Source organism: Sceloporus occidentalis, unplaced genomic scaffold (genome assembly GCF_023333645.1).
Source record: "Sceloporus occidentalis isolate IW3139 unplaced genomic scaffold, rSceOcc1.0.p SCAF_8, whole genome shotgun sequence".
Taxonomy (NCBI): Eukaryota; Metazoa; Chordata; class Lepidosauria; order Squamata; family Phrynosomatidae; genus Sceloporus; species Sceloporus occidentalis.
In genome coordinates, this window is record NW_028316988.1 from 34564307 (window position 1) to 34585686 (window position 21380).

At 42.9% G+C, this 21380-nt stretch overlaps 1 protein-coding gene across 3 annotated transcripts in view; it reads right to left on the reverse strand.

The window, feature by feature from the left end:
* Positions 1 to 970: 970 nt before the first annotated feature.
* The window catches only part of LOC149308656 (muscleblind-like protein 3), an 86147-nt gene continuing 65737 nt past the window's right edge, over positions 971 to 21380 (reverse strand). For 2 of the 3 annotated variants that reach the window (XM_089536236.1, XM_089536235.1), the window contains exons 7-11: positions 17360 to 17510; positions 14799 to 14834; positions 11730 to 11824; positions 8319 to 8392; positions 971 to 6491 (exon numbers count right to left, since the gene is read on the reverse strand). In XM_089536236.1, coding sequence (XP_089392362.1) covers positions 8336 to 8392; positions 11730 to 11824; positions 14799 to 14834; positions 17360 to 17510 — 339 coding nt within the window. In that variant the 3' untranslated portion in view covers positions 971 to 6491; positions 8319 to 8335. The remainder of the gene's footprint in view (positions 6492 to 8318; positions 8393 to 11729; positions 11825 to 14798; positions 14835 to 17359; positions 17511 to 21380) is intronic. The other variant, XM_089536237.1, reaches the window with a different exon arrangement.

Genomic DNA, 21380 nt, shown 5'->3' on the forward strand with positions numbered 1-21380 from the left:
TTTGGAGGTATACTGTTTAAATGTTGCATGCGTCTTAAGAGGCTGGATGCTGCGCCAAAGCTGTGCTTAAATCCTTAGGACTGGAGTGTGGCTTTGGCACGGCTTCCGGACTCTTTGGACGCATGCATCATTTAAACAGCATGCCTCCAAAGTGACCGGAAGCAGCATTATTTTGGCCTGTCTGTATGGGCCCTAAGTAACCTCTCCTGGCCAGATCCCCCTGAACATGATGGGAAGGTCCAATCCCAAGCACAACGGACCTTCCTCTCCCCATGGACACTACAAACTTTGCAGAAATAATCCACTTTGACACCATTTTAGCCGCCCAGTAAAGTAGGTTGGTGGGGCGAGGAGTTACGATCTTGGCAACAATCGCGACTAGCCAGCGACTGGGCATATAGAATAGATACAGATGAGTAAATCTAGGCATTTTGCATTCACGGTGGTTAGTTTGTCATGATTGTGATGCTATCGCCACAATCGTATCTCTCGCCCGCAGCCTGGGCATCAGTTACATAAAGAGAAAGAGATCTATTCTATCAGCAACTGGACCATGGGCAAATTTCGGACAGATTTGGGGTGGTCAGTCCAAGAGAGGTTATTCGTATATTCATAACTATAACTAGGGATGCATCTGCACTGCAGAAATAATCCGGTTTGACACCACTTTAACTGCCGTGGCTCAATACTTTGGGATTCTGGGAGTTGTAGTTTGTTGAAGCCCCGGAGCAAAGCTACTTTAACTGCCATGGTTCAATGCTATGGAATTCCGGAGTTCGCATAACTCCATGGCAGTGAGCCACAGCAGTTAAAGTGGCGTCAAACTGGATTAATCCTGCAGTGCGGATGCAGCCTGAGTAGCCAATACTTGAATACAAAGCCAATATTTGTAAAATGCAAAAAAAGGACATTTAAAAAAAAATAAAAATAAAAACCAGGAATTAACTACAAATAAAAAAGACATTAAATGGCTGATTATGAATGAATCATGTTTCAGTACATAAGAAAATGGCATTTCTTTTCAAATAAAGGTAATCGTTTAAAAGAATCTGTTGTATTTCGAATCCCTCTTTCATCATTGGAGTATGTATGTTAACAGTTTAGTAACAGGTTGGTTGATATATATATATATATTTTAACATTTTCATTTCTTTTCACAATTACAACTAATAATCCCCTCCCTCCCCGAAAAAACCATCTAACCACGCTTTTTCAGCTTTTTCCCTCTGCAATGACCCGTTTTACTCAAGTTTCAGCAATTCTTGCATATTGTTTGCATAAGGCTGAGAGGAAACCGGCACACATCCACCAATATATATATATATAGGTATATACATATATATCTATATATATATGGAACACATGCGCGTACGAGAAGGAAAGAACTTTGGATAAATTAAAAGAAGAGAAAAGAATATATACGACGTTTGTCAAACTTGGGAAGCTTATAAGGAAAGCCGCTGAAACGATACCGATTCGAACAAACATTTTTACATACAAAGTCAACTAAAAGAAAAGTGGAGAATCTGAGTTTTGTGACAATTCGTTTAGAGTCGCCGAACGGCTCGGCGACTTTGTAAATAGAGCGCACCTATAGTTAGGATTTTCTTTTTATAGTCTGTCGACTGAGTTTCTCATTCTTTCTTGAATAAAGAAGTCATTGCACAAGACGCCTTAAATAGTGCTAACCCTCACCAATGGCGTTTTCCACCCAACCCACCCCTGGCCCCCGTTTTGCGTCCAAATTTTGGTGATGTTCCCCCATGCTTCAAGCTTCGCTTCCCTCCTCTTACAAATGCTAAATCTGCCAACTCTCTCTCTCAATCTCTATTTATACATATATATTTATTTAATTAAAAAAAGGTTGTGGCACCTAGAAAAGAAGTCTGCGCCGAACATCTATCGCTAGACTTCCACGTGAGAAAGGATGTGTGTGAGTCTGCCTTTGTGTGTGTCCATGGGTTTAAGAGAATGTGTGGTGCGGGACAAAAGGGTACACAAATCCAACCGGTCCAGAAGCCATTGGTTAGGGATGGAAAGAATATCATATATATATATATATATATATATATATATATGGGCTAAAGGTGGGAGGTTCCCAAGTGTCAGAAAACCCCAATGAGAACGCTCATGCACCAAGAAATTTTGCAATTCAGGACATTTCTACACGAGAAACCCGATGTGTTTTTTCTCTCGGAAAATAGGATTCTCCATGCAAAAAACAATTTTCTGTGCAGAAAATGATTTTCTGTGCATAGTGCATGATTTCTGTCCAAAAAATGCAATCTTACGCATGCACAATCCGCATTGGTTTCTCATGCAGAAAAGTCCCGCATTGGGAATAACCTTTGAAAATGGTACAATTTTTGAGGACTTGCTCACATCAAGAAGAGAGCTGCAAAAATTACTCATTGTTTCCTTGAAGAATTAAAACCACATCTCGTTCCATCCTGACCAATGGTTGGCAACTGGTTGTGTGGACTGTTGTCGTAGTAAGAGGGTGGCTTATCCTCCTTTATGGCCCTTGAAACCAATGTTGCACCCGTGTTATCTTTTCAGTGCTTTGGGATTGTGACATGGATGCTGTGGAAACACTTTAGGCTTTATACATTCCATATACATCTATTGAAGATGCTTTTTTGTGAGTCTGTGCGTGTGTGTGTGTTTGGTTTTTTGTTGTTATTGTTGAGTATCATTCAAAGAAAACAGGAGAGGGGTTAAGTTGAAGTGGCAAGATCACACCAACATCCATTTCAGAAAGCGCATTTCAAACTGTAAAGCTAACAGAAGTGTGTGTGTGTGTGTGTTTAGGTGTGTATACACACCTAAACACATACACACAAGTGTACTTTTCAACTATAGTGGAGATCAGGTATGTTCTTTGTAGAGGCACTGCCACAATTTGTGCAAAACCCATCTTTTTTTTTTCTTTTTTAAATATACAAACATTTTCACCCGGGAAGAACTCAAAGCCACTTTCCACCCCACTGGGAAACACAAACCCAACACCAGTTTGACCAGTTTACACAACTGGGACATGTTTGTTCTCTCTTTCCCCTTTTTTAGGCACAGAGGGATCTTGAATCCAAACTCACGGAGGTCAGTAAAAACCCTCCCCAAAAATGAAAGCCAAGGAACGCTCTTCGCCGAATCAAGCAATCTTTCCGCACAAACCCTGTTATGGCTTAGGGACCTTTAGCAACCCAGAAAAGCAGCACCAAAAAGAAGAGAAAGGGAGGTCTCCAAAGGCTTAATTTTGCATTTCACATCAACCTGATTTTTCAAGGCAACAGGTCAAGATCTGAAAGTGAATGTCAACTTCCAATGTTAGCAAGATTGTGAGTTCTCCGATGCTGCACTAATCCCAGTTTGATGTATTTTGTCCATCTGCTTGTCTCTCTCTTATACACATACAAACTGATGGGCTTTCCCTTGCTTTACAACCGGTGAAAAAGCTGATCTTTCATTCTTCCAGAGACTTTGCACTCAGGAGGTATCACTTCACCCCAAACGTGATTTCGAAAACTAACGTCTATACTCAACTATAAATTGACTTCATGTATAAGTCGAGGGCAAATTTTGGGGCTGCCATTACGGATTTTGCTATGATCCGTGGATAAGGTCAAGGGTAAAATTTAGGGGCATCTATAGCAAAGGATCCAAAGGAGGAAGCAAAGCAAAGTAATGTCAGAGAACTTGCAAAATTCCAGCAGACATAATAACTCTTTGTGCTTACTCTTAAGACTGAATGGATGAGAGCATAGAGGAACCGGGACATGGTTCCTTCTTTTAAATACAAGTTAAGATACGGCACTTAAATTGACCCGTGGATAAGTCGACTCGGTTTTTTGGGTTCAATTTTTTACTTAATTTTCTAGACTTATACATGAGTATATATAGGGTCAGCCCCAATTATAACTTGGATGGAAGCCTACCAGGAAAAAGAGAGGTCTAGGAAAGGAAACTCCTGGAGTATCATGGTTGCCAGTCAAGAGCTGAAAATGGACTATTCTGGATGGACCAAGGGTTTGACTCAATACAAGGCAACCTGCTATATCTCTAGGAAGAAAATCCCAGGAGCCATAGCTCACATCTCTTTGTAGGGCCAGGAGAAAGAGCCTTGGTTGACATTATGGCAGAGGTGTCCTTTCTGCCGGTTCAGTGTTGACAACACACGCACTCAAGCTGTGGGGAGTGTGCGGGGCACAAGGGGCGGCACATCCCATTGAGATGAATGGGGCGCGCACCGCACGCATAAGCCCCATTCAAATGAATGGGGCTTGAGCATAGGCGCAATTCGCCTTACGCGGTGGGGGGGGGTCCAGAACGGATCCCCCGCATAAGGCAAGGACCCACTGTACTCAGCAGAAGACAGCCATAACATAATTCTTAGACTGCTCAAAACTAAAAAAATTGAATCAGGTCTCCATTTTGCAGACCAGGGCTCCAAAGTCTTATTGCACGATGTTGGCCCAAAAGGGGAGAAATGGAAAGGTAGAAGCCATACAATATGGATACATCGTCGTTCCGTGAGACTACCATCATCTTGATTTGATTGATTTCCACTGGACTGGACTTCTAGGAACTGGAAGGTCAGGAAACCAAGCACTAGAAAATGAGCTGGCTTGGTTCAGCTTGGAGAAAAGAAGACTGAGAGGCGGCATGATATAAAGCCATCTTTAAATATCTGAAAGGAGGTCATGTAGAAGACGGAGCCAGCTTTTTTCCTGTTGTTCCAGAGACTAGGACACAAACCAGGGGATTCAAATGACAAAAAGAGAGATTCCGGCTAGATATTAGGAAGAATTTCCTGATGGTAAGAGCTGTTCAGCGGTGGAATGGATAGCTTTGGAGATCCTTCTTTGGAGATCTTTAAACAGAGGTTGGATGACCACCTCTCAATAATGCTTTCACTGTGGATGGCCCTTGAGGTCCCTTCCAACTCTACACTAAAGACATGGATTACAATCTCAACCTCACTTCTACACCAGCATTGCAAAGATAGTAAGAACCATGGCTGCTTGCTGTTTGGTGCTACTTTTCTGGGTTGAGAGGGGAACGCGGAGATTGGTCACTTATCTTTTAACGGCAAAATGAAGCCTTCGTCCTTCCTTATCTTTTAAAGACCTCGTCCCCATTTTTTGTTCTTTAGCCAGTGGCAGCAGATGGCTTCCATCCAAGTAGGGTGACCAATCCGCGCTGGGTTTTGGTCCGAACTTTAAGACCTGGAGTGGATTCCTTCTCCCTGATAATGGACTCCGCTAGTTGCCACCTTTTCTGTGTTTATCATAGTGGGGTTTGCAGATGAGCAGAGGGCAGTGCGCTCCTTTACACCCGATACAATTTTGCTGTCGTTACTTTACAACTCGAAATACCGTCGGCTCAAAAATACCGAGAACGCTTGTGCGCCATTCACAGCAGACAATGGCACTTGATGGAAAGCCCTACCCCACCCTTCCCCAAATGTTTCAGGCCCTTGGAGCAAAACATCCTCTTGGCTCTTGGAAGAGTTGATCCCTATACGCTTCATTTCGCTTCTCGGCCTCTTCCGAAATTCAACGGCTGTCCCTTCCCATAACGTTTAGAGACTCCGTTTTGAAAGCAGAGTCTAGATTTCCGGCGGCGGTGTCGGTGTCTTCTCTTTCTGTGTGTGTGTGTGTGTGTGTGTGTGAAAAACACAACCGCCAGCCGTTATAGAGTACAACAAAAATTCAGCAAATGTCCAAACATTCTCCAAAACCTTTCTAAAAGCACGTCTGTCCATTTCCCACTTAGAACATTCTTAGCTTGTCTTTGAAAAAACGAAAAAGGAAAGAAGAGAAACCCATAACAACCACAGTAATATGAAAATGTAAGACATTATGATGATAATGAATCCCCCCCAAAAATAGGTGTTTTTTATATGTGATTATGATACCAGTTCATTTTTTTTTTGTCTTTCTGTCTTTCTTTTTTTCCTCCAACAAATCAATATAGACTAGGATGTAAACAAAACAGTTAAGACAACACTTTGAAAAAACAGACGAAACATTTATCCATCGACAAGAGAACAAGAAAACGATTCAAGTCCGCGGTGCCGGAGCACTTTCGTCTTGATGGTAGTCACGGAAAAAGAGTTTGCGTGTTTGTGTGTGTTTTTGTTTTTAAAGTGTGTTAAAGTTAAGGTGTTATAAAAGTCTTATGATTATTATAGTTCTCTACTTCTATGCAATCTCCTATAGAGAACTCTGTTTTGTTAATTGTTTTTTTTTCTAGAGTGCTTTGTGTGTGTTTTTTTTCCTTAAAAAACAACAACAACAAAAAGTTTTGACATTCCCATGGATCAGTTTTTGGTTAATGTGTCGGCTGCAAAGAGGCTTACTGTAGAAGATCATGTAGAAGGAGGAAAAGTTGGGCGCATACATACAGAGAGCCCTGGCTGCAGCTTCTCACCAAGAGAGAAAAGTCCAGGTATCTCCGTGATTTCAGGGTCAGGATTTCAACACGGTTTGCTGCAGAAAGAGCAAAGGAAAATACATGTATAACTCAGTTAACAGTTCAGTTAGTCTCAAAGGTGCTACAAGATCCCTTTGCATGCTCAGTTCACAAAGCGCATGCGTTCCTAAGCATTGCTTCTTTAACAGTATACTGTCAGCCCCCACTGTATCCACGGATTCTTTACACATGAATTCAAGCATCCATGGCTTCAAAATATTCATATATACTGTATATACAGTCGACCCTTCTTATACATGGATTTTTTAAATACATGGATTCAAGTATAAATTTCAAATATCAAACTTTGATTTTCCAATTTTTATAAGGGACACCATTTTGCAATGTCATTATATTTAACGGGACTTGAGCATCCATGGATTTTGTTGTCTGCAGGGATCTTGGAACCAAACCCCAGCATATAACAAGGGTCCACTGTACTCAAGTGTAAGTATAGAAATTTTAGTAAAAAAATTGACCCAAAAAACCCGATTCATTATCATCATCATCATCATCATCATCATCATCATTACACTTCTGAGTTTCACCAAGAAATGGTTCCTTTTTAAATAAGAGTTCAAGTAAAGTGCATACAATAATAATAATAATAATAATAATAATAATAATAATAAATACAGTGCCTCTGTTCTGGAATCACTGACCTCCTTCTACTCTCTCATCTATCTAGCCCAGCGGTAGGCAACCTTTTTGAGCCGGGGGCCGGGTTGCTGTCCCTCAGACAACTGGGGGGTCGAAGCCAAAAAATAAATAATTAAATAATTTGAATTTTTTAAAATAAATAAATAAACCGGGACAAATGTAGGACAAAATTTTCAAATGGGGGACACTTTTTTTAAAAAAGTGGAGGACACGCGAAAAAATTTGCTGTTTTTTTCAAAAATGTTAATATAAATGCATGTTTCTGAGGCTTCTATAGACAATTGCCCCCCTTGCCCCTGCGCGCGAGAGGCCAAAGGCCCCGGCAGCAATCGGCGGCAGGACCGGGATGGGGCTGGTCCCAAGGCCTCGCTGGGCTGCATCCAGCCCGCAGGCCGCAGGTGAGCACAAACAGTTATAGCCTATAGGGTGAGCACAAACAGTTATCCCTGCTGGAATTTGTAGGTTCTTTGGCTGTAGGTTCATTTTCCTTTTCTTCATCCTTTTGACCCTTTGTTACATGCCCCATGGGGGATTATCACATGGGGGTTATCCTGTCCTTGTCCTGTTCCTATCCCATCCTTCCCGCACGATCGCAGGAAGGCCTTTCAGAAGACGGCGCACCAATCCAGTCATTAACCTGTCATTAAAGTGACATTGGCTGGCATTTTGCATTAACGCAGTGCTTCTCAATTATTTTCTGTCATGCCCCCCCCAGGAAGAAGAAAACATTTCGCGCCCCCCGCGTGACTGTAAATAGTATCATTTGTCTATAAAATTGTTATAAGTACACCTCTGCATAACAGAGCCTCGCGCCCCCCTTTACGGAGCCTCGCGCCCCCCCTGGGGGGCCCGCCCCACTATTTGAGAAGTACTGCATTAATGGAAGTTCACGCTATTGGAATACCGCTTTAATGATGGGTTAATGGCAGGCTTGGCACTATCATTTGAAAGCCTTTCACGCTATCTCAGTCATGGACAGGTTAATGACGGGATAAGTATGGGCGAGTGATCAATGTCCCTATCCCATCTGTGTGCGATAATCTCCTACATCTTACCCTCAACTTGTCCACAGGTCATATAAAAATCCATAATTTGGGCCCCAAAATTTGCCCTCGATGTATACATGAGGTCAATTTATAATCCCAGTGTGTTGCCAATAAGGTTGACGCCAAAGAAGAACTTACCAGTCTGTTGCTTGCACCTACATTTGCGAGACAAACATGCTGCTGTTTAGATCATCGACCGATAACTGGGATATCTGCAGCGAAACAAGAGGGCGAGGGAGAAGAAAGGAAAGCTTTCCATTAAGATATTCCTTCAATTGGGGTGGGGACACTGCAACCCCCATGTCTTTCTGGGGGCTTGTGTACCCACCTGAAACAACAACAACAACAATCCACAAATGCATTGTTTCCACTCCACCAGGCTTCTAGGAATGCAAATTTGGGGCCCTTCGACACTACACCGTTGTAGCGTTATGATTCTCCAACAGCTGCTATGGTGTCTTCCTATGGGATCCTGGGATCTGGTGTTTAGGGAGGAGTACTTAAAGATTTCTCAGCCAGAAACCTCCAGAGCCTCCCCAAACTACAAACCCCGGGGTCCTACAGGATGGAAGTGGCATCATAGTGCTATCACTGTGTAGCGAGAATGAGTTTGGCTGTACAATTATAGCAGTTTGTTGACCGCTTAAGTGGACAGTGCTCCATTCTACAGAACCCTGGGATTTGTAGTTTGGTGGAGGAGGTAGCCGTATCTAAGTGCATGCCTCGGACTTATAGCACTAGAGCTCTCTGTCAGAGAAATACCTTATCAAACTCAAAATCCCAGGATTTCATAAGATGGAGCCAAAGCCATGCAAAAGGCATCCAAGTGTCCTATGGTCCTTTCCATGCACTACAATTACAGTACTTGAATACCACTGTAGCTGTCGTGGTTGCATCCTACGTACTCTTGGCATTTGTAGTTTGGGGGTGCATCACCAACTGCAAATCCCAGGATGCCGCAAGATGTTTCCATGGCAGCCAAAGTGGAATCACAGAACTATAGTTGTTTAGTATGAAAGGGCTCTTTGTCTGTGCTCCAAATCCAGATCCTTCTAAATCTTCTAAAATAGCAGAAACCTCTTCCAGATTTGATTTTTTTGGGGGTAGAAAGGGTACTTTCTGGTATTTACAGCCAAACTGTGCCCCCTTTTAGTTGGAAAACTGCCCTGGACATTGTGCCGTTGTACATCTTGGGGGTAATGTTCATTCTACCCATTTAATTCAGTGGATTTTGGATCACTTGAAGTCCATGGCACAAGTTGGACCATCATTCTGAGTGACCAAGACTCACAAACCCTGGTTTGTGGAAAAATACTTTGCCCTTCTAGCCCAAATCAGAAAGGTGCCAAGGCCTGGACATGTATAATAGGAGAGGCCACTGTCCTGTGTATGTATCCCTTTTAACTCCAAGGGTGCATAGCTATAGTCGGAGCATTGATGTCCCCAATAAAGTTGGGATAAGAATGATTGAATGGCCCTGAAAATGGAAGAAACAAACACAAAGGACACAGAAGGTGCAGCTTAAAGCAATGCTTTCTTTTTGTATGTGCACTTTGCAGCCTTTGCATAGCTCAACCATATTGGTAACCTTCCCCGCTCAAGACTGGCACTTAGGTTTGTTTTTAGCTCAGAGCCTCCATATAGCTATTGGCACCCAGGAAAGAAAAGTGATACTGGCTTAGTCCTGTGTAGCAAGGGTGGGGAACCTCTTTTGGTTGGGGGGCCACATACCATTTTGGAGAAATAGTTGTGGGCCACATTCCAGAGTGAACGGATCGAGGCCCAAATTATTAGCATATTTAAATTTAAGGCTCTCCCTGGCCATCATTAGGAAAAGCTTTTAGATGGGAAGAGAATCCTATAGAGACAGCGGGAAACCACCAAATGAAGATAGCATGAGATGGCCATCTGGGGAACTCCAGAGGGCCAAACTGGGACCCTATGAGGTCTAGATTTGGCCCTATAACCTGAGGTTTCCCACCCTTGCTCTGCAAAACAATTAGAAAGGTGAAGTGTGTGAAGCACTAAGCATGCAGCCACAGTTATTTTTATTGACCTTCTCCAACCGGAGTGTCCACTCCAGAAGTACTGGATGACTCCCATCATCCCCTTGCCGGATGTTTTGGGGTTGATGGGCACTTTGATCCAGTATGTCTGAAGGGTACCGGGTTGGGGAAGAATAAGATCCATCCAAGATTGCAGTTGTGTTGAAATCTTTCCCAATCCATTTAGCTTTCTCCAACTGCATATCTTGGGTTTGGGGTAGGTGGTTGAGGATGGATTGATGCCACGTATTTAGGATTGGTGCAGAAGCAGTGATCCCATTTATTTTTGGAAATGGGTTTCATTTTGATTTCCTTCTGAGATAGAAAAGACAGTCATAGTCCCAAATATTTCCGAATAACATTGGATAAACGTCCCATTGGCACAACTTTCTGTACAAACAATGATATTTTCCCATTAGAATTCAAACATTGCAATTTGGTTTTCTGTTTTTAAATAAAGATATTGAGCTTCTCACTTCTGCTTTCTGCCCAGAGCTGAAAAATGTGAACTGTTTCAAGGAAGGAGCACCTGATGCACCCTTTCTGCTGCAGAACAAAAAGCAGAAGTCGCACAAATCAAGAGATAGGATAGACAGAGATATAATCTGGCAGCATTTTGCTCTTGGACCTGACTTTTCCAAGAATAAATAAATAAATATGGATCTACTTTTTGATGCCTCCCCCAATTGCCCACTACCAGAACCAGGTGGGAAAAGGCACTTGTCCCATCACCAATCATAAATACACAAACACACACACACACACACACACATATATTGTTTTTCGAAGGATCCCATCCCTCATGGGGCAGAGTCACTGGAGCAATGAACAACCCTTTAAGACTTGTCAAAGAGAGAGAAAAGATCGCATTTGTCCCTTGTTAACATTGGGGCTGTGAGTTCAAGGGCCAATTTTGGATTCTGAAGTGCAAGTGGGCCCTTGGTATCCACTGTTGATGGTTTCAGGATGCCCTGCGGTAACAAAATCCATTGATACTCAAGTCCCATTAAATACAATGGCATAGTAAAATGGCATCTCTTCTATAAAATGGCGAAAATCAAGGTTTGCTATTTGGAACTCAGATGTTTTTAAAATATTTCCAAGTCATCGATGGTTGAACCTGTGGATAAGGAGGGCCAACTGTACTTTGAATTTTGGAATTCCAGATAAGGGATACTCAGCCTGCATGACAAATGCAGGATTTATTTGTCGCAACTGCCATGCCCTATGGTAGATGGACAAGACACATGGAACTGATGTGCTCAAGAAGGAATTAAGAGATTCTTCTCAAAATACGTTGGACATTCGAATTAATGAACGATTTGGAAAGTTGCATTTCTCTCCTGCTTTTGTTTTGTCATACCTCTCCGACAGGTCATCCCCCATAAGTGACCTGGGTCAACCCCGTCCCATAACCCCACTCTGCCCCATGCGGGATCGGGGTCGCATCCCGTTCCGGCCGCAACCGAACGCTGTGAAAAGAAAGCTATTGAAAGGGCCAAACCTGATTGGCTGTAGCAGTTGCAGCGAAAGGAACGCTGGTGGCGGGTGTTGTTGCTGCAGACACAGTGGTGGGCGTAGCGCCGTGCATCATGGGAACTTTTTTCGGTAGGGAGCCATGGAAGCGACATAACAGGAGGGCGGAGCGTTTTATGGAACCATGGCAAGATGTGGCAGGGAGGCGCATGTGTCAGGAACCACAGCAACAAGCCATTTTGTGTGTGCGTGCGTGTATGCGTATGCGTGCGAGACGTCACGGAAGGGAACACCAGGGCCGCGGCATGCAATCACGGTGCAAAGCGAAAACAGCATCAAAGGAGGAGGCAAGGAAAGGGGGAGAGGGAAAAACAAATAAAGAAAAGAGAAAAAAAGAGGGAAGGGAAAGCCAATTACAATTCCATTTAAGGAGGAGAAAACAAAACTAAAATACTCTCAAGACTTATGTCGACATTTATAAGCAGAACAATGAGGTTGTTGGACTTGGGGGGGGGGGGGGATAGAGGACAGGTTTCCAAAGATGGGGAGGGAAGGTGCAAACTGCCAGGCAAAGCCTTGGTTAATGTGGGGATATTCGGTGGCCTTGGCTACTTAAAGCAAGACACCAAGGCGGATTGTGGCAGATTGCACTCGTGGGTTCCTATAGGCCCACACTGGGTCCCTGCCCTACTCTGAAAAATTGCCCCCCTGAGTTATGATCCCAGAAGTATACAATGAATTTTTCGAGTGAGCGTTGAGACAAGACATTGACGCCCAGGTGCATGCGATTGTTGCACGGCCCCAAGGCACGCTGTGGTTTTGCAACCTGCAATGTCCTCTATGGCAGCGGTTCTCAACCTGTGCATTGCAACCCCTTTGGGGGTCGAATGGCCTTTTCACAAGGGTCGCCTAAGAGCATCGGAACACACATACACTTGTCCCTCCATATTCGCTAGGGTTAGGGGCACAAGACCCCCATGAATATGGAAAAACCACAAATAACAAAAACACCATGTTTTTACCTGAGGGGACACCTCTCTAGGAATTTCTTGGTCCTCCAGTGCTACTCTGTGGTCAACGTCCAACAGACACTGACCATAGAACTGCGCCGAAGGAGCTACAAAGTCCCAGTATCTCTAGGGCTTTCAGTGCAACTTTCAGTTAAAGAGTTGCACTGGAGGACATAGATATTCCTAGAGAGAACATATTAATCAAATTCATGAATATTCAAATCCGCAAATATCAAAACTGCAAATATGGAGGGATGAGTGTATTTCCAATGGTCTTAGGAAACGGAGACACATGGTTGAGGGTCACCACAACATGAGGAACTGTGTTAAAGGGTCGCAGCATTAGGAAGGTTGAGAACCACTGCTCTATGGCACATGGGTGTTTGTTTTTCCAGCTGCACCACAAAGCCTCTTGGCTGCAACCATATGCAGCTGCTTTGGTTCTGTGACAAAAATGACACGGGTCCAATCTTGCTACGTTTGGTCTGCCCTGGATCCTTCTATAACCAAGAACATCCCAATTGCATCCCAGGAAGGGCAAATGGAAAAGAGAGCAATTCTGCTATATATTTGCATATATCCAGGTGGGGGAACTGAAATGGGGCAGATACCAAAAAACTCAAGGGGACATTTATACTGAGACAGTGGTCTACTTGGAAAACCTAAGGAGTTGGGGAGTTCAACGGGATGCGGCCCTTTGAAAGGGATGTGAGCCTCAACTCCGACTCCGATCACCAGCACCTGCCATCTTGCAAATGCAAGCATTGGAGCCCTATGAGTAAACTCTTGAGTGGTCCAAGTATCCAAGTCTATTTTAGCTATTTCTTTGTATGGCAAGCCTGGAAAGGAAGAAAGCGGGATCCTTTCTGAGCTCTGATGGAGCATGGAGGCCTGGTTGCAAGTTACACAAAAGGTGTAAACCAGAGTCAAATCCAAGGAGGGAAGCCAAAATCAATAACGCAATTTAAAATTGTCATAGGAGGGGAAGGGTGTTTGGTTCCCCCACTAAACCTTTCTCCCTGTTTCTTTGGTAGTCATGAAGAATTCACTTTCATGTCAATACGGTGGGTTATTTTGTGTGTCCGTAAGACATCTTGCGATTTCCCACAAGGGCAGGTCTTTGTCTTTGTCACAGAACCAGGATGAATGCTAGGGACTTATCATTTCCAGGTTGGCTCATCAGTAGAGCTTTGCAAATAATAATAATAATAATAATAATAATTATTATTATTATTATTATTATTATTATTATTATTATTATTTATATCCTGCCTCTCCAAACAGATCGAAGCGGCTAACAATAATACTCCCCCATCATCATAATCAATTTCTAAAAAATTAAAAACAGAGACTTTTGGAAGACAGTAGAAATATTTCCTCTAAACCTTCTTAACCGGGAGAATATTCCCCCTTTAAAAACAAAACATAAAAAACGAAACACCAGATATGTCCGCAGCCATGATTTCTTTTCACATTAGTCGGGGATCACAGAGAAAATGGGTTGAGGTGACAGCAGGACATAGCCAATCGGATGTGCCTATGTGACAGCGGTACATAGTAAATCAGATTGCGCTATGCTGGAGCATTAAATAGCCAGTCAGAGAAGGGAAAGGTCATTGGGAGTGAGGGCAATGCATCTATGGCTGTCCCAGCTAATTTGTGATCACGCAGTGATCCCATAGCCAATTAGTGGTCACATATTGATCACATAAGTTATCGATCACATAGTCCTAGCCAATTAGTGATCACACAGTGAACTGCATCCTACTGTGACACAGAGAAATCGAGGGCGGAACAAAGCCAATTCGGAGAGAGGGTGATATAACCAAATAGGTAACATTTTTTTGCAGGCAAGATCTGTCAAAAAGAGGCACTTTTCAGAATTAGCTTCACTGTGTACGCATGAAAAGGGGCATGACCATCCCAGCCTTTATGGATGGCTGTGGCACATCATGGGCACATCATGGACACATTGCATCTCGCCCCGCCATCCTCCCCTCTCCTTCCCGCTAGCAACACGGAGGAAGAAACATAAATGCCTTGTTCAGGTTAGGAAAAGTTGAAGTTTGTGGAGGAAAGAAACCTACCAACGCTTGCTGTGGGAGTCATGCAGAGCACAGACCCTGCGCACCATGCAGTGAAGCGTGGAAAGATGGAATAGAAGGGACATTTCATTAGTGAAGCAGTTAACGTGTTAACAGAGGAAAAAAGAAATCTCTTTTTTTAAAAGTTCATAGAAAACAGAGACTGCCGTCAGTGAGAATTGTTTGCTGCCATGGCCTCTATCGCAAACGCGCATGCACAACTCAGATTTGGCCTAACAGAGACAGATTTCCTGTTCCAGCTTGGGACATTATGGCAAAAGAGAGTAATTCTTGGATTCTTGGCAGCAAGCCTTTTTGTTTTTACATACACTCAGAGCTCCTAACTAACCTGGATGACTTTGTATTAAGTAGGGAGGGAAAAAAAAACAGGCACTTGTTATTCGTTTCTTGGATACAAAAAAGGGTTTTTGCAACACACAGGAAACTAAGATGGAAAAAATAATACAACAGCAAGACCTTGGTGGAGTGCTTTCACAGTATTTGCACGTCCTGAAAGTGTTCCAGGGGGTTATTCTGTGCAAAAGTACATACGGAGTACTAGGCCAAAAAAAGAAGAAGTGTGGTTTCTGAGCAGAAAAACATGTATATTTATGTGCAGAATGATGCTCCCAAATACTTTTGGATGTGGGAAATCTGGCACAGAAATATTGGGGTCCCCCCCTTTCTTCCAGAAGGGAGAAAAGTACAGAAATGATTTGTCACTGCATGACAGAAGGAAACAGTTGGAAGATTTCCATCACTAATATTTAATGCCTTTGTGGTGCGATTTGCACACACTGTTGCCTGCATCCTGTTCACGATGTGCATATGTAAAGGTAACATACACGCACATGTCTCCCTTTTTAAATAGGGAGCAGAGGGCACTACTCTCTTGTTTTTGCACTGCATCCCAAAACCTCCTCCCAGACAATTCAGACCATAAAGTTGCAAGTGCTTTAAGCTCTAGAGGGTAGGAAAAGGAAAGCATCTGGAAGCGCATTCTTATTTCTTTCCCCTTTGAGATGAGTCCAGCGGCTACTTCATGGTCTGAATCACCTCTCCTCCTCACTAATGAGGCTGGACAGCTGCATCCGCACTGCAGAAATAATCCAGTTTAACACCACTTTAACTGCCATGGATCGATGTTGTGAGATTTGTAGTTTGTGGCACCAGATGGCTCTAACAGGTGCAACTTACACCAACTCACAATTTTCATAATTCCCTTGCATTAAGGCACGGCAATTAAAGGGGTGTCAAACGGGATTATTTCTGCAGCACAGATGCAGTTGGAAACGGGATAAAAATTATGCATTAGCCTTGTAAGGCTTGTGGCTTTCTCCGTCTGCCCCTCTGACGGGCTTAAAACATTTCTATGGTTGTGCTATGACTATCCATAGGACTATGCTTCATATGGCTATAGACTCTGGCCTTAAAAACTGCCAAAGAATCCAGGAATTGATTTGCTATTAATTGAACAGAAATGTAAGAAGAAGGAAAAACAAGGCAGTGAGAATCGGAGAGAAAAGGAAGAAGCAATGTTTCTCTATTTAATTTACTAAGAAAGAACAGCAGAAAGGCAAAATGGTTTGCTTTTTTCCTCCGGTGCAAAGACAAAACAAAGAACCCCAGCCTCTCTTCTCCCTCTCTGTCCCCAAAAAGAAATCAGGATGGGAAGAATCGGCATCTAAAGGTTGCCAAATGCACATTCTGCACAAGTCTCTTAGGAATCCACCCGTTTCCTAAAAGCGCATCAATACACCTTGCGCTCTGAAGAACATCTTGTGCCTCCATTGTGGCGCGGTTGGAAAGAAAATTATAAATCTACAGGAACGCTGCAACCTTGAGCAAACAAGGAATTGTTTTGAAGTGCCGTTCCTGGGTGCGATACGCAATCCCCCGAGAACATCTCTGGCTCGGGGCCCATTGCAAGAACACAATGCAGAGTGTAGAAAAGTTACTTTTTGCAGGGGGACTGCTGCCAGAATCTCTCAGCTGCCCAAATAACTTTGGAGAACTATCAGCCCAAAATGCAACATCTCCAAGCTTGGCATCGTGAGTCTTTATGGGAGCTTCTTTCTCTTATATAATGTATTTTTTAAAGAAAGGGTCAGACTTTTATACGGAGATGTTCCCCAGTGCCAACATCTTTTTAAAATTGGGGAAGACCTCTTACTGGCTGGGGAGTCTGGGATCTGTCATCCAAAAAAGGGAGCATTTTTACACTCTGCATTTCTCTCTCTATGATACATCTACTGGCTGGGGATTCTGGGATCTTTCATCCAAAAAAGGGAACATCTCTTCATTCTGCATTTCTCTCTCTCTCTCTCTCTCTCTCTCTCTCTCTCTCTCTTTGAGACCTATACTGACTGGGGATTCTGGGACTTGTCATCCAAGAAAGGAACATTTCCACACTGATTTTTCTCCCTCTTTTCTCTAACAGCTGTGCTGGCTGGGGATTCTGGAAACTGTCATGCAAAAAAACCCCTCAAACACATCAACGCAACGATCCCACCCCACAACCCGCCGCGAACTTAAGAAAGCATTGAATGCCCCAGAGGACCTACCTGTTGGGATGAACGTCGGCTGTTGCAACTGCATGTTTGCGAGGGCCTGCTGATAGTGAAAAACACTTGGGTTAAAGACTGTGGTGGCACCGTTGTTTTTTTCAAGTGCTGGCCTCTTTGGTAAAGGTTGAAGTGCACCGGGTGGCAAAGCCTGGAGACGGGGGAAACCGAGGCAAATTTGGGGGGTTGTGGAGAGGTAGAAATGGGGCAAGAAGGGAAGGGGGAAAAAAAAGAAGAGATGGATACTATTTTAGACAATGTACCGGTCGGACGAGAGACACCACAAAGCCTGCAAATCACCTGCAACTGTGCCAGATCATTCATAATAATAATAATAATAATAATAATAATAATAATAAAAAACTTGGTCCCCATACAGAATATTCCATGTACCCATCTCTCTGTGTTATGTGATTGATTTGGTTGTTTCAACAACGGGATGTTATTTATTCTTATAAGGGAATTTGAACTGTTGTGTTGGTAGGAGGGAGAAGGGGTTTATTTTATACTGTCGTATTTTTATGCATATTGTACGCCGCCTCGATCCTGATGGAAAGGCATGATATAAATAAATTATTATTATTATTATTATTATTATTATTATTATTATTATTTTTGAGGGAGGCTGGGTGTTGCTACAAGTAGAAGGGATGAGAGCATTGCCTTGAAACAAGGATTCTGCTCCCAATGACGTTTTTCTTCCCAAATTTCTAGCATTGCAGAGACGTTGAAAACCATCCACACCTAGTTGCTGGTCTTCACATATCCTTGGTCTTGTTTGCATGCCACCTTTTCTTTGGATGCCGAAACGCCGTTTCTAAACGCTTGGCCGAAGTTTCAACTGACTGCGATGCTAGACATTTGGGGACTGGAGGGAAATTTCAAATTGGGGGGAAGAATTGATATTTGGAGAGTAATGGTCTCAATTTTGCACCTTTCAGCTACGCTCCTGGAGACGGGGAAATGGGACTTTCTAAAACTCGCCAGACAAGACATCAGTGCGGTCCAAGAAAGTGAAATAGGGCCAATAAACCAATGAATGAATAAATGAAGGAGGAGAAATGCCCAGGGCATGTCTTCCCTACAAATGACAAACCAGATTTTAAAGCAAGGTTGAAGGCCAAGGCTCCCATCAAAAGAAGGAAAGTGAGATCCTCCAAAGAAATAAAATTGTTGGGAAACCTTTCTCCCGAAACTTTAAACCTCTCCCCACCATCTTTTTTTTTTATGTCCAAAGTGCTCCAAGCAAAAATTGGATATATCTAGGCTCTTTCAAACAGGTTCGCTTTTGGAGAGCAAAACTGTGGTCCAGAATGGGCCATTTGGGTTTGATTTTATAGGAAAGGAAAGAGAAGGAGAAACCAAGATTTTTTTCACTTTCTCAAAGGCAGGTTTGGAAAGCAGTTGCAGGCAACAAGCATTAAAACACATACACCCACATATTTTAAAAAAAGATTACCATCTAAGCAAGGAAGGAAGGAAGGAGAAACAGCTACTAAAAGAAGATCAGCATAAGCGATGAGCAGAAACCCTAATGTTAATAGTGCTAGCTTTGCTAAAGTAACTATTGACATGGATCCTATACTAGCAATAGGTTGCTGTGGGACTCCTTACACCAGAACATATCATTAATACTAATGTTGACCCAAAGCTGTATGGGAACTGTTGGTTTACACATCTACACAACTAGACTTCCCATATACTGATGGATGAACGCACATGTTGCACAAGGATGCAGCTGTATTGCCTCCCTGAACATTTTGCGGATGGCTCCTTTCCCTCGTGGTTTTCAGATACCAATTAATATTCTTTTTTACCCCCAAACTTTGGGAATTTTACTTTAACACTGTTTTATCGTGGTCTATTTTACTTTGTTTATGTGTATTTGTCGGTATAGTTTATATTGTAACACTGGTTTTTTGCACTTCTATCTGGATACTTGGTTTTACATTGCATTGCATTAGTTTTATATTTGTATTACTCAATCTTTCCCGACTTGAAAGGCACACACAACAACAACAACAACAACGTGTGTGTAAGACTGCAACCATGTTGTTGCTGTTTATTTATATAGCACAATCAATGTACATGGTTCTTTGCACTATGTATGTGTGTGTGCATGTACACACTCATGTGCATGTGTATTTTAGATTGTACATTTTTGGCAAGGCTGGATTTTTTTGTTGTTGCTCTTTTACTTGCAAAGTAGCGTGTATGGTAATCATGCTATATAAACAAACAAACAACAACATGTTTTTTTGTGGGTTTTTCAGGCTATGTGGCCATGTTCTAGAAGAGTTTCTTCCTGACGTTTCACCAGCATCTATGGCATTGGCATCTTCAGAGAATCCTGGCGAAACATCAGGAATAAACTCTTCTAGAACATGATCACATAGTCCGAAAAACCCACAAAAAACTATGAATGCTGGCCATGAAAGCCTTCGACAACAACAACATGGTTGCAATATTACACCCATGTTGTTGTTGTGTGCCTTTCAAGTTATTTCTGACTTATGGCGGCCCTAAAGAGAACCTCTTTTGAGATTTCCTGAGGCTGAGAGTATGTGACTTGCCTAACATCACCCAGTGGGTTTCTATGGCCAAGCAAGGATTCGAACCCTGGTCTCCAAAGTTGTAGTCTAGGTACCTGAGAGTGAACCCCACTGAACCTATTGGGATATGTAGAGAGGAGACATTTCTAGGGTTGTGCTATATGTGGTTCAATCATTTATTTATCTATACGCCACCTTTCTCCCAGCAACCTTCTGCCTCTTATTCCTGCTCTCCTGGAGTCTTAGTCCAAGGCTCAAACCACAACACCAAACTGACTTTAGCTTCTGAGCTATTCCAAAATCCTTATATTTATCCTTATGTTTCTATCTCCATTCATAAGAGGACTCCAACATGCCCAGTGTTAGGACTTGAAACGTTGTTTGAGCCTGGCTTTATGGAGATGGCCAGAGGAGAAGGAAGGAGACGTAAAGCTATAGCTAAGCTGGAATAGCATGGCATTACATGTAGTGACGCCAAGCCAACTTCACACAAACTAACTGCATCATGAACTCCTACCTTCTCTGAATTCTTTGGAAAGGCCAGGTCCAAATGATTAGTAACGCAGCAAACAGACCAACAAAGGAGGTTACAATATCACTTAAGCTGAGGGTTGGGAATTCCATTAGTCCAAGATGCAAACTGAATTCCAGATATGTTCTCCGACACAATGATGGGCAAAGCCAAATGCAAAAAGGGCAACCCCCAAAATACCTACATATTTTAGCCTCAGGGTCTTTCCATCACTAGCTTAGTAATAGGAGAGGCATACTGGGATAACAACATCTGTCCAATACCTGGGAAACTTGACATGATAATATTATAAGGAAGGGATCATGGCCCTTTGGGAAATCTTAGCCAGCCCACTTGGGACCCCAGAAGGACTGGATTTGAACCCCAGATCCCAAATTTCCCCATGCCCTAGATTTATTCAGGGTAACTACTGGTTTTGAGAAAAGCTACAAAATGGCTGCCCAAACAGAAAAAGCAATATCCACAACTTTCCCCAGACAAACCAAGGGACACTGATTTATTTCCATGCATGTTTTTGCTACAGATGTTGAGCAAATAACTTAGGCCTGCAGTTTCTCTCCAACTTGGTGCAAGCCCAGTGCGTTGGGGACTACAACTTCCATTTTCCCCAATGGCTGGGTATGTTAGCTGGGGCTGATGAGAGCTGTAGTCAACGCCATCTGGAAAGAGCCAGATCATGGAACGCTATGTCTGAACCACTTCGGCCTCTTTGGCTAAAGGGTCTTGTGAAGAATGACCCATTGAGTGAATTGGGACTCAGTGGGCTACCATTCTGTTAATGACATCCTCTTAGTGGTGTATGTAGCCTTATGTTGCATATGTCTTTTCTGGGAGCACTGCAGAGATTGGTATTTCCTTCTCAAATCCCTTAAGGTTGCATGGATTTCCCTTAATAGTCTCCCCAAATGGTCATTCCATGGCTGATGGAGAGTAGAGG